This window comes from Ciconia boyciana, chromosome 2, assembly GCF_034638445.1.
Source record: "Ciconia boyciana chromosome 2, ASM3463844v1, whole genome shotgun sequence".
NCBI classification, from domain to species: domain Eukaryota; kingdom Metazoa; phylum Chordata; class Aves; order Ciconiiformes; family Ciconiidae; genus Ciconia; species Ciconia boyciana.
The window spans coordinates 48,522,942-48,535,193 of NC_132935.1; the positions used below are offsets into that span (position 1 = coordinate 48,522,942).

Below are 12,252 nucleotides of genomic sequence, written 5' to 3' on the forward strand. Positions count from 1 at the left end.
AAGATGCTTTGACTCTCCAGTGCCAGCTAGATTTGGTAATGTTCCACTATAAACTAATTAGATCTTTTTCTTTTTTCTGTCCCATGTCAACTGTCCAACATAGATGATTTTTTTTTTTGTATGAGCTTGTTCAGGAATTACTTTAGGGAACATATTTTCACTGCTGTAGGCATTGCTTTGTAAGAGTTGGAGTTGCTTGCTTTAGTTGACAGTGAAGCTATTTGAGCAAGCCAGAAGATAACTTGCTTAATTTGGTGAATATAACTTTCATCTTTACAATAGGACAGGTCCTTAAAGCCTCACAAACTACTTAAGAAATGAATATATACGAACAAACATGCTTTCTTAATAATTCAGTTAACTGTTATTAAAGTTAACAACTACTGTTGACTGACTTCTGTGTGTGTGCTCTAGTATTCTTAAAATTCTGACTTCTTTTTTTTTCTGGCAGGATTGCTATGAAGATTGTCCTTATACTGTCATTTCAAACAAAAATACTGATCACTTGATATCAGATGGCTTAGACAGTGAAATTAAAGGTATCTTTAACTTCTATCAAAACACTGATAGCATTTATACAGCTGTCTCATGTCTTGGACAGTAATCACTTGAGTGATTTGTTGGGGAATTCAAAGTAATAATTTTCTTAATGCTCAAAGATAATGTAACCTGGTGTCCACAAAGAAAAGCACTGTGGTGCTGATCTACTGGATTGGTGGTAATTGGTAGATGTATCTTTGAGATGACTATTGATGTATTGGGCTCATCTTTTGGAAGATTAAGCATATTGTCTGCAGGCTCTGACAATTAATAAAAGTAACATAGGATTAAATGGTTAATTTTCATCATAAAAGTTCCGGTTAGTGTGCTGTGATGTAGCTTGGAAGCTGAGGTGGTTTTTTTTGTTGTCCTTGTTTTTGGTTTTAAATCTGGAATGACAGAGTAGTGACTTACAAGGTAAGCTGGCTGGAAGAACTTGCCTTGCAATTGAGCTTGTGGATGGCAGAGGACAGTAAATGAAATTCAGTGCAAATTAAGGCATCTGTGTAGGACTCAGATGAGAAGCATCATCAAATAGAGAAGTGGAGGTACCCCACACTGTCTGGCCTGGCTCAGTCCAGATCCCTCATACCTGACTCAAAAGGCATGGGGAGACCTAGTGTATGTAGGAGAGCCTGCAGTTGCCTAAAAAAGCGGCTTTCTAGGGCCTTACAGCCCGGATGTAGTCTGCAAGCTGCTGCTTGAACTTTACATACCCAGCTTTACATTTCGTGAGTAAAATCCATTGAGGATTTGCTTTCACAGCTCAGCTTTGCTCAGTGCTAGCTAGGGCCAGATAAAGCAAGCTGGTTTTCTTATACAGAAAGGAAATAATAAGAGAACTATTTAAGTCTTAGAGTGAAATGGTATCTCGGTCTACTTCGGATAGCTAGATGCAATAGTAGTCAGCAGCCCTTCTCAGTGAACTAAGAGGACTTCAGAGGAGGTTTTACATCGTGATTGCTCAGAAGGGCGTGGAAAATGAGTTTGGCTTTTTTACCTTAAAACATAAGCAGAAAAGAGTGAATGGATCCAATGGAGCCATTGTAGTAATTGCTGCATTTCCAACTTTTCATGAATATTTGATTTTAATGTTTTCATAGTTTTCCTTCAATGTTGTTGATACTGGTCAGCATAATTGTGGATTCTTTGCACTGTACTTGAGAACCAAAAACGTACATATTTAGCCACGTTGTAGTTCCTGAGATTCCCTGAGCTTTCTGAAGAATTTCAGGAGTGATGTAATACTCGGGTAGTGCTCTGCTGTCTGCTCAGCATTGATCTGTAGTGCAGAATAATTGGTGAATTGCTTTGCTTAACAGAGTTCTGAGTAAGGAAAACGTTAAAGTAGGTTAATAAAAATGACATTTAAAAATAAAAATGTTTAACTATATACTTACTGGGGATTTTGTTTCAATCTTTCAATAGATGGCCTGTCAAATAACTTTAAGACTCACCCCCTTCAACTGGATCATCCCAGTGGCAGTTTGGATAGCACTGATTACATGAAGGCTACTGCATCGTTGCAAGACTCAAAGAAATCAAATTCTGGAACGCCTCATGGTGCTTGTTTAACACTCACAGATCACGATCGAATTAGACAGTTCATACAGGAATTCACATTTAGGGGACTTTTGCCACATATAGAGAAGACAATTCGGCAACTTAATGATCAGGTCAGTCTACTTTTAAAAACACTTTGTGTCGTAATAAGAAAAAACAGTTGGGGTATAAATCCAGTTATACAAAAATCTGTTTTGAAATTATTGCTTCCTTCTGCATCTAATGATTCAATGATCTTATTGAAAACTAAGTAAATTTAGGAGAAATAGCTGGAGTTACCATTTTTGCTCAATCTGTCTTTTTAAAAAAAAAACCCCAATTTGTATCAACAGAGCTTCAGTGCAAGGTGGCTTCTTGGTGAAAGCCTGTCTGAACTGTTATCAGGGATGTCTGTCCTTGCTCCTAAAATCTTAATATTTTATGCTTCTGGATGATTCTGGCATGGGGACAAAATGTACTTTTTGTGTTTCAACATTAGAATGCACAACTAAAATTGAGAAATGTATTTTTGTCAATAATTGTTTGCAAAACAGCTGCATACTTCAACTGCTGCTACTTGGCAGGGGGAGAAATGCACGGACACCCTAAATCATGCAATTCTGTTTTGATCTCAGCTGTTTTTGCAACTGAATATTCTTCTCTCAAATGAGGATTTTTTTTTGGAAGTGTGATAGTTAATATCATGCCCATGTTAAGTCAAGGACATGCATTAAAGTTATTTCCATCACAGTAAGGTCCTTTTTTTAAGTGTTTCACTTTCATATGGTCTTAAACAGCTGGGGAGATGGATTGATTTACATTAGTACAATCAAATTACTATATTTAGCATTAGACTTGGACCCAAATATCAGTCTATCTGAACTCTATTTTGATTGGATTGTCCGTCCAGGTCACAGTTTTAAGTACAAGGGGTTTTGATCCTAAGTATCATACACTGTAAGGAACACTCTCCCCCTGAATTGACTTTTGGGAGTTTATATATGCTGACCATGTTTACACTTGGAAAGTTTTATGAAGAAATATTAAAAAAGTGCATACAAAGTGTAGCAAACAGCCTTATCGTTAGGAATGTAGTAATACATTCCTAGTCATAAGAAAAGCATGCTGTTACAATTTTTAAAGTTATCTTTAAAAAGAGATGTGTTTGCCTTAGATCTTGGGAATGGTAATTGTGGAAGTTTCCTCGTTAGTAGAAATAATCTAAAAGAATAAAGTTGTGTAACCTCGCTTGCGAGTATGACTAGTACCCTTGACACTTGAAATGGATGTTCATAATGTAGTAATGCTTTATGTGGGTGGTGATGGGGAGAAAGTTCTCTCTTGGAGTATGTACTTAGTCTAGATTTTAGGTTGGACTAATACCAAAATTAGATATTCTGTTAGATTTCAAATACATCAAATGTTTCAGTTCTTAGGATTGAGATGTCTGCAGTTCACAGCAACAACAGTGAACCTCAGCTGTCTGAAATAGAAGTTGCAATTCATATATTTATTCTATCTCAGTGTCAGTGATTCATTCTAAAGGAGTGTGCTCTTGGTTATTTTATTGTTTTTATTTCTGTTTTATGGAAAAAAACAATTTAAGAAGCCTTGATGAAGCTTGGGTTTTTATGTTAGTTTGACTTATATTAGTATATCTCTTGCAATGTAGTGTTCTAATTTAGTGTCTTTTTGCAGTTAATATCCAGGAAAGGCTTGAGTCGATCACTGTTTTCTGCTACTAAAAAATGGTTTAGTGGCAGCAAGGTTCCAGAGAAAAGCATAAATGAACTGAAGAATACTTCTGGCTTGCTGTAAGTAACTTCAGTCCTTACCTTTAGATCTAAACTGAAAATGTACCTTTTTTTTTTTTGGGAGGGAAAGCCTGTGTTTGATAGTGTTCTGCAAAGTGAACTAAATCAGCAATACTGTAAAAGACTTTAATTGGAGAAATAATGAAAAGTACTATGTCTAAACATGTACAATAAAGGAGTAGCAGAACTTAAAGAAAAAGGGGATAGAAGAAACTGTTTACAGAGCCATTTTCCTGCTATATTTACAGTGAAGCTTTCTAAACTACAAAGAATGTAAATTTTTAAGAGTAATAGTAATAAAAAGAAGCAATAGTCTGCTATAAGGGATTTTTTTAGATTAGTACAAGCTTTTTCTTACTTAGGCCAAACCCCATGTATAGGTGTTTTTGTTTATGTAACTACGTAATTTACTGCAGTTGAGTATTAAGTATGTTGCTTTTGCAAGTGTGTTTGAGAGCTAAATTAAGGGCAATTTAATACTTTTTTGCACTTGTATTTTACACTAAAACCAAGTTTTAAACTTTACCAGAATATTCATTCTGTATGCTTTGTAATTTCCCTCTATGAATGAGGATGTATAATAATGAAAAGCACTCTCTTCAACTGTCTTATCTTAACCACAGAGGTCTAAATAGTTCTTGAACATTACCTAGCCAAAGTTAATGTCCCTGATGCTTACATACAGCTTTAAATTCATATGTTGTTTGTCTTTAGATTCATAATCAAAATGTTGTTAATTTCAGCTTTCTGTATTGAACTTGTAAGCATGGTTTGCTTCCTACAAAGTATGACTAACAAGTGTTTGTGAAAATGTATTTGATCTTCACTGAAGTGATTCATGTATATTTGACTAACCAAAAGTTAGACTGATGCTTGCAGAGGACAGGAACTTGCCCAGTGTTTTGGCATAAGGCATAGGTTTTTTTAGTGGATTTCCTCTTTCAAGAGAAATGGGGAGAAATAACAACTACAGCTAGGTGAACAGTCAAAGTCTTGTCTTTTTTTTCTTCTCGTGCAGCTCTGTTTAGCTCTAACAATTAATCTTACTGAGCAGTTTCAGTGATAGCTGCATACTTTTTTCAGGATTTCTTGGCTAAGAGGAATGCTTGCTTTGAATGTTAGTGGAACAGTGAACCTTGTTAATTGGAAAGTAGGGTGTGAAACCAAGTTACATGTGGCAGAAAGGAAGCAGCTTCACTTTTCTTAGCAGTTTTTTGGGTAAGGCTGAAGCAGTGCAGTTTTTATTCCTACTTTGTGAATAGAAATTAAGATGAGAGGGGACGACTTTATAGAGCGTGTCTTGCTCTATTTATTAAAATTATGACTTTGAATTTAAATATTTGTATTTATAGGTATCCACCAGAAGCACCAGAGCTTCAAATCCGGAAAATGGCAGACTTGTGCTTTTTGGTGCAACACTATGAACTTGCATATAGCTGTTACCATACAGCAAAGAAAGACTTCTTAAATGATCAGGCAATGCTTTATGCAGCTGGAGCACTGGTTGGTACTTCACATAACATAAACATTCTATGAACTTTTCCTAATAATCTCTAGTATTTGTCTGAAGGTAACAAAATGCAATCTCTTCCCTCCACCTCCAAATTCATAAGTCTTTCCAAATTTGCTGCGTATCTTTAGCAAATCCTAAAGTGTTCTCAATTCTATTGGCTGTTGTTTTATGGAGGGAATAAAGGTGTGATTAAAAATGGAAGAGTTAATTCTTAAAATGTGAAATATGGAAAGGAGAATACCTAGAATGCAACCTCCAGCAAAATGGATCTTTAAACTCGTAGTCTGGTAACTCAAACAGGTGTGAAATAATTTTATAGTATCTCTTTTAGACTTTGGCAAAATACTTATTTGCCAGGAAGTCAAGATTATGTCACTATAAATGTGGTATTGTACCTTTTTTTGTTAAGACTCCTGAGGGATATAGTTTATGTGTTTACAGTGAAGTTCAGCAGTGACATACTCATTAACTTCTGTTGAGAGTGAAGGTATATGTGACTTAAAAATTTTCAACAAGATAAATGGGAACACTGGGGAAAAATAAGCTTGTTTTAACAATTTTTAGAAGCTATGTTTTGTAGACTTCAGTCTGGTTAACTTGATAAAATTTGAAACTTTATTTTGTAGAGCTATGGAAGCATTCTTGTACACTGTCCAATCTTGATGTAAAACCTTTACATAAATGTGTATTTTTGCAGTACAGACAGTTGCTCTGCATTTGGATAATCTGAAAAGTTGTCTTAATTTCTTAATGGAAGGTTTGTAGAGGTCTTAATTATGAATTTTTGCAACCTACAAGTCTTAGTCTTGGCTTACTGCAGAAAACCTTTGCTATCCTATCTTCACCCTGTAAGGAAAGAAGTAAAATTTCAGAGTGCATGTTTACTAGAGTTTCCTTGAAGCTGAGAATGTAACTTCATTTAAGCAAAACTCAGAAAACAGTCCTCATCTTAAAATAGATGGTAGTGCTACTTTATCAGAAAGATTGTTCCTGCAAGAGGAAATTATCCCTTGGTCTTGTGAAGCAGTACTGAATCAATGCTTCTGCATAGTGTTGGGAGTACTATCAACTGAAAACACTTCTGTGAGTGTGCATAACTCTGCTGTCTGGTTAATGACAAGCAGAGCCATAAGCAGGCTATTGTATTAAACCTTTTATCAGTTACAGTGTGTTGGGTACACTTTTATATGCCAATAACTGATTAAATGAATATCTTGAACTAATAGCTGTTGAAACGTGTTCCTCAGCATTTTGAGGTTTACAATTTGTTTGAAAAAAACCTCCAGTGACAGTACTGAATTTTTCTTGTAGGAAATGGCAGCAGTATCAGCTTTTCTTCAGCCTGGAGCTCCTAGACCATATCCTGCTCATTATATGGAGACAGCAATTCAGACCTATCGAGATATCTGCAAGTATGTTGTTTACTTTTGTGCTGATGCAATGAAAGTTGAAAGACCTGGTGGCTTAACTTTTCTTCCCCTGCACAGTGATAGTACCAGATGACTGAAAGATCACAGAATGATGGTAACTTTTAAAAGAATAAGATATGTTAGTTTATGTAGGATAATATAGAAGGGGATCTGTGCCATTCTTAACAGAGTGCTTATTAAACTTGTGTATTGGGTTTACCTTGTAAAATTTTGGTAGAGGGGTGGCTGCAGGGATGGCTTCTGTGAGAAGACAGCAGGAGCTGCCCCCATGTTGGACAGAGCCAGTTTTCACCCAGCTCCACAAATGGACCTGCTGCTGCCCAAAGCTGAGCCTGTCAGCAGTGCTGGTGGTGCCTCTGTGATAACATACTTAAAGGGTAAAAATTGCTGCACAGCAGCTGTGAGAGAAGAGTGAGAAAATGAGAGAAACAGCTCTGCAGACACCAAGGTCAGTGAAGAGGAGGAGGTGCTTCCCTGCAGCCCATGGAGAAGACCATGGTAAAGCAGGTTGTCCCCCTGCAGCCCAGGGAGGACCACAGCAGAGCAGGGATCCACACTGCAGCCTGTGGAGGACCCAGTGCCAGAGCAGGTGGATGAGCCCTGAAGGAAGCTGCAGCATGTGGAGGCCCTACACCAGAACAGGTTCCTGGCAGGAGCTGTGACCTGCGGGGAACCCACACTAGAACAGTCTGTTCCTGAAGGACTGCACCCCATGGAAAGGACCCATGCTGGAGCAATTCTTGAAGAAGGGTATCTGTGGGAGGGACCCCATGCTGGAGCTGGGGAAGAGCGTGAGGAGGAAGGAGCAGCAGAGATGAAATGTTGTGGAACTGACTGCAACTCCTTTTCCCTGTCCCCCTGCCTTGCCTGGGGGGAGGAGGTAGAAAAGTTGGGAGTGAAGTTGAGCCTGGGAAGAAGAACGAGTCGGGGGAAGGTGTTTCAGTTTTGTTTTTATTTATCCCTAGCCTATTCTGTTATTAATTGGCAATAAATCAATCTTTCCCAAACCAAGTCTGTTTTGCCTGTGGCTGTAAGTGGTGAGTGATCTCCCTGTCCTTATCTCAGTGCAGGAGCTTTTTAATCTAATTTTCTCCCTGTCTTGCTGAGGAGGAGGGGGTGTGATAGAGCAGCTTGGTGGGCACCTGGTACCCACAAAGGTCAACCCAGCACAACTTGTTTCTGGCTGTTGGACTTCTTGTTTATCAGATCATTTAGTTGGTTGGATCATTTTAGTTGGTATTTTTAGAAATATAATACTGTCCTCAAAAATGCTCTCTAGCTTTGACTTTCAAAAAGCTGCTGTTTTAGTATCATAGGACGCTTAGCATGTCAATCTGTATGTGGTTGTTTTGCAGGGGATGAACTTTCATATGTTTTCCTTTAAGAAGGATAAACAACAGAACATCAGTCTGATGCAATATGGAGAAAACTTGTCAGATTTGAGGTGAAAGGTTTTCCATGGTTTATTTTGATAAATATTTATTAATAAACACTTATGTTTTTGCTTTAGGAATATGGTTCTGGCTGAACGCTGTGTGCTGCTTAGTGCTGAAATCCTAAAAAGTCAAAGCAAATATTCAGAGGCAGCTGCTCTTCTGATTCGTTTAACCAGTGAGGTAAAACACTTGCTAGCTTTTTCCACTCTTGCCTGCCCCTGTTGGTTTACTTACCCAAGCACTTCTAGGTTATGTTCTGATTCTTGTCCTATGATATTTTTCTAGCCAAAGGTAGCAAATGAGCCAATATAAAGCATGAAGTGAAGAAAACGGCTTATACTGCAAGTGAAGAAACTAGTACTGTTACTCTTTTTTTTCCCCTCTAGTCAAGTGACTTGCTTGACTTCTTTAAACATGCTAAATGTGCATTTGTTATCTTTGGCTTTATAACTAGTTTTCTTTGAAATCTGCTTAGTTCTTGTATGGCATACTTTCAGTTTAGGAACTCATGGGTTAAAAGTATTAATGTGGCTTGCCAGAGCCATAATGGATACTATCCCACATATAATCAGAAGTTCTCTAGTTTAGGTAACTAAGGTGTTACTGTAGCTCAGCTGTTATGAATCATTAGAATCTTACTGTGTAAGTGAAAGCTAGTCTGAACACTTCTGTAACATTAATTGGTGGAAATGAACCATGGAATTGGCTTCTAACAGCCCAGAAAGTGACTTGCTTGAAAAGGAGTGAAACAAATGTAATGCCAGTAATAGTGTAGCATCTTCTATGTAGCTTGGAAAGTCTAACTGGCAGTTAGTTCTGGCTTTGTGGCCAGCTGCCACAAATGTGATGCTTCTGAGACTTTTCCTGGGACAGATCAAGCATGGAATAAACTTGCTTAGTTCTGTAAGTTTCTCTCTAGTGTCTTTGTAGCTTCATTCTTGCCCTTTCAACTTAAGCTTGCTACCAGAATTTCTGTGAGCAGTATAAACTATTTAAGCAAGCGATTTAAATACTATTGGCTCTGCACAATCATTTTACAACCTAAAGTTATATGCAGTATGCTTGTGGTGCCTTTTGGCAGTTGCAAGGAAAATCTTCATAGGATACTATATAGGTGTCTCAGTATATTTTTAGTCCAGACACATGCTTGGACATCACTGATAGCATGGAGTGCAATTGTGGTAAAATCAAGTAGATTCTGTTCTAATTGGTTAAAGTAATACAGCTGTGTCTTTGCATGAAAAGAGAAGGGGGTAATAATAAGAAATTATACATTATTAAGAAATCATCCTGGTTCTTGTGATACAAATTCACTAAGTTCCATTGCTCCCTCTATTTTCCCTTCATCCTGTTAAAGCACTTAAGTTTTGTTTCTAGCCTTAATATCTGCAGGGGGAGGGAGGGGAAAAGGTGCTTCAGAGGTAATGGTAAGTGTTAGAAATGGTAGCCTGAGTAACTGAAAAAGCAGAAAATATTTCTTTTGTCACTCATACTGAGACAAGTTGATACATAAATCTCTCCACTGGAAAAAATACCAGCATGTTTGGTATTGAACACTATACATACAACAAAGTGAAAAATACTTTTAGTCTTATTTTCTTGTATATGCACACATATGTATATGTTTGCATACGAAAGAATCTTCAACTTCACAGCACTGTTACAGCTTACTGTTCCTGTTAGCATTAAAACAAGGCCACTGTTGTCTTTATGTTTGTATTCAACTTTGAGGCTAATTCTCCTTTTTACTTTTAAATAGGATTCGGATCTTCGCAGTGCACTCCTATTGGAACAGGCAGCCCATTGCTTTATAAACATGAAAAGTCCCATGGTTAGAAAGTTTGCATTTCATATGATATTGGCTGGCCGTAGCTTTAGTAAAGCAGACCAGGTAAGTATTATCTTTCCATATGGAAAATATGCCTGGTATTTGATACTTGCTCTGAAAAACATGTTAAATATGTCATTAGTCTGGAAAAAGATGCTTGGCTTCTGACACTTTTGTGTTAGTCTGAAGTATTCGGCTCTGTGATCTTCTGAAAATGATTTCTGGATTGATCAGCTTAATCTTCTGTATTTGAAGTAATACTGAAGATCGCTGACTTGAAACTTCAAGTGTTTTCATTTCTGGGTCTCAATTTTATACACAGTGAAATACAAGGCTTTTTATTTGGGTAAAGGAGTATTTTTACTCTTGAGATGTGAGTGAGTTGCAGGAGTTACGGATTTGTTAAACTCTTAATTTACTAAAATAATAGCAAAATTTAGATACCTGTTTTTCCTGGTGCCTTAACCGCATGCTTTTTAGTGGAGGTGCAGGTGTGTGAACAGTTACTACAAGACAAACTAAAGCATCTCTCTATGACTGCTTAGACTTAAGTAGCAATTAAACCAATACAAATCAGATTGGTTTTGCTGCCATTCACATTCCTGTGCAGGCAGCTCTAACTGTGGTAAAAAAAATTCATTGGACATAACTTGTGTGCTTTTATTTCTGCCTCAGTTGTGGGATAGGCTCTCTAAAGATAGTTCATGCTTGGTTCTTGCTGAGGTTAGCTACCATAGTTCAGTTATGGGGCTGTCCTTGAATACAGTAAATTTCAGTTTACCAATAAGCTGCAAACCTGTGATAGAAATAAATTTGTATTGCAAATCGATAATACAGGAGAACCCAGGCATCAGAATTCTGTTTGAAACAAAGCCCTGTGGTCTTGGAGGGAGGTGTTCTTGCACCCCACCCAATCTCGTTTTTGTCATCCTGGTAAGGACCAAAGAAAGCATTGTTGTATTCTTGACTTCTATATTTAAAATCACAGATGTGAAGAATAGTAGGAATATTCCCCACCGCCCCGCCTTAGTTTTCTTCATGCAGTAGTTTTCCTGTCTGTTGTTACGACAATACAGTACCGACAGGGAGCTATTGATCAGAGTTTTTTTAATTTATTCTCTTATCTCACTCCTTTGCCTGGAAAAGTGCATGCATTTTGTAAAGCTTTGACTTCATTTAACAGCGCTCTCGTTGTTTGTGTCTAATTCTTGTTGGGATTCTGGTTTCCAAGGGATGCTTCTTCAGTGTTACAGTAAATGTAGGCTATTTTTTTTCCCATATCCTTAGAGGCACCAAAATATTAAATGCTACTGAAGAGAAGTCAACCAGGCTGCTCAGCTGCATACTCTAATACCATATTTTAAAGTGTCAGTAATATCTGCTGATGTTAAGGATTTACTGCTTGTACTCTGCTGTCATCACTGTACCAATTTGAACATATCTTAGATTTTTCCCATTACTGCTGTAAATAAGGGAATGCTGTTCCCTTTCTTTAGAAGCTGAGACTTGCCTGTACAGTGAATGCCTGTGCAGATGTGCAATACCTAGACTTGGGATTGAATGCCTAGGTCCCGATGTAAGTACAGGAAAGAAACTGTGGAGCTGATTGGGAGCAGAGCATCTATCTCCCAATGGCTGATGTGATTGGTAATTTGGTTTTGTATGTACTGTAGGGCTGTGTTTTGTTGTTTTGCTTTGCATGGATTTTGTCCCAAGTGTCTGCTGAACTGGAAGTGTCACACTGAAAGTTCAGTTAGAGAAGTGAAATGAAATGTGTTAAATCTAGCTTATGTCCTGAGGCTTGGCAGTAGAGCTCTGTAGACTCTAGCAGTCAGTCCTAAAGCAACACAGAACACTACTTTTAAAAGTAGTCTTCTCTTGTTGTTTGCATTTTTAACTTACCACCTGTTACACTAGTCTGAAAACATGAACTTAATCTGCAGGCTAGGCTCCGTACTGTAGGAACCAACACTTAGATTATGCTTAGATTGATGTTGCCCAGATGATGTGAGGTATAGTTCTGCAAACATTACACTTAGCATAGTGTGGAGGGGTGTGTGGTAAAAACATAGGTAACTTTTCTGACTTACTGTTCAGTCTTCCTAATATTACAATTACAATGAGTGGTTAATGGGATTATTTAAGAAAT

The 12,252-nt window shown here is 37.6% G+C and overlaps 1 protein-coding gene across 4 annotated transcripts in view; it reads left to right on the forward strand.

Annotated features, from left to right (window-relative positions):
- Nucleotides 1-12,252, forward strand: part of TRAPPC8 (trafficking protein particle complex subunit 8) — a 57,338-nt gene that overhangs the window by 15,847 nt on the left and 29,239 nt on the right. For all 4 annotated transcript variants that reach the window (XM_072852561.1, XM_072852563.1, XM_072852562.1 and 1 more), the window contains 7 exons: nucleotides 452-539; nucleotides 1,969-2,216; nucleotides 3,781-3,896; nucleotides 5,249-5,399; nucleotides 6,721-6,821; nucleotides 8,350-8,455; nucleotides 10,035-10,166. In XM_072852561.1, the coding sequence (XP_072708662.1) occupies nucleotides 452-539; nucleotides 1,969-2,216; nucleotides 3,781-3,896; nucleotides 5,249-5,399; nucleotides 6,721-6,821; nucleotides 8,350-8,455; nucleotides 10,035-10,166 (942 nt within the window). The remainder of the gene's footprint in view (nucleotides 1-451; nucleotides 540-1,968; nucleotides 2,217-3,780; nucleotides 3,897-5,248; nucleotides 5,400-6,720; nucleotides 6,822-8,349; nucleotides 8,456-10,034; nucleotides 10,167-12,252) is intronic.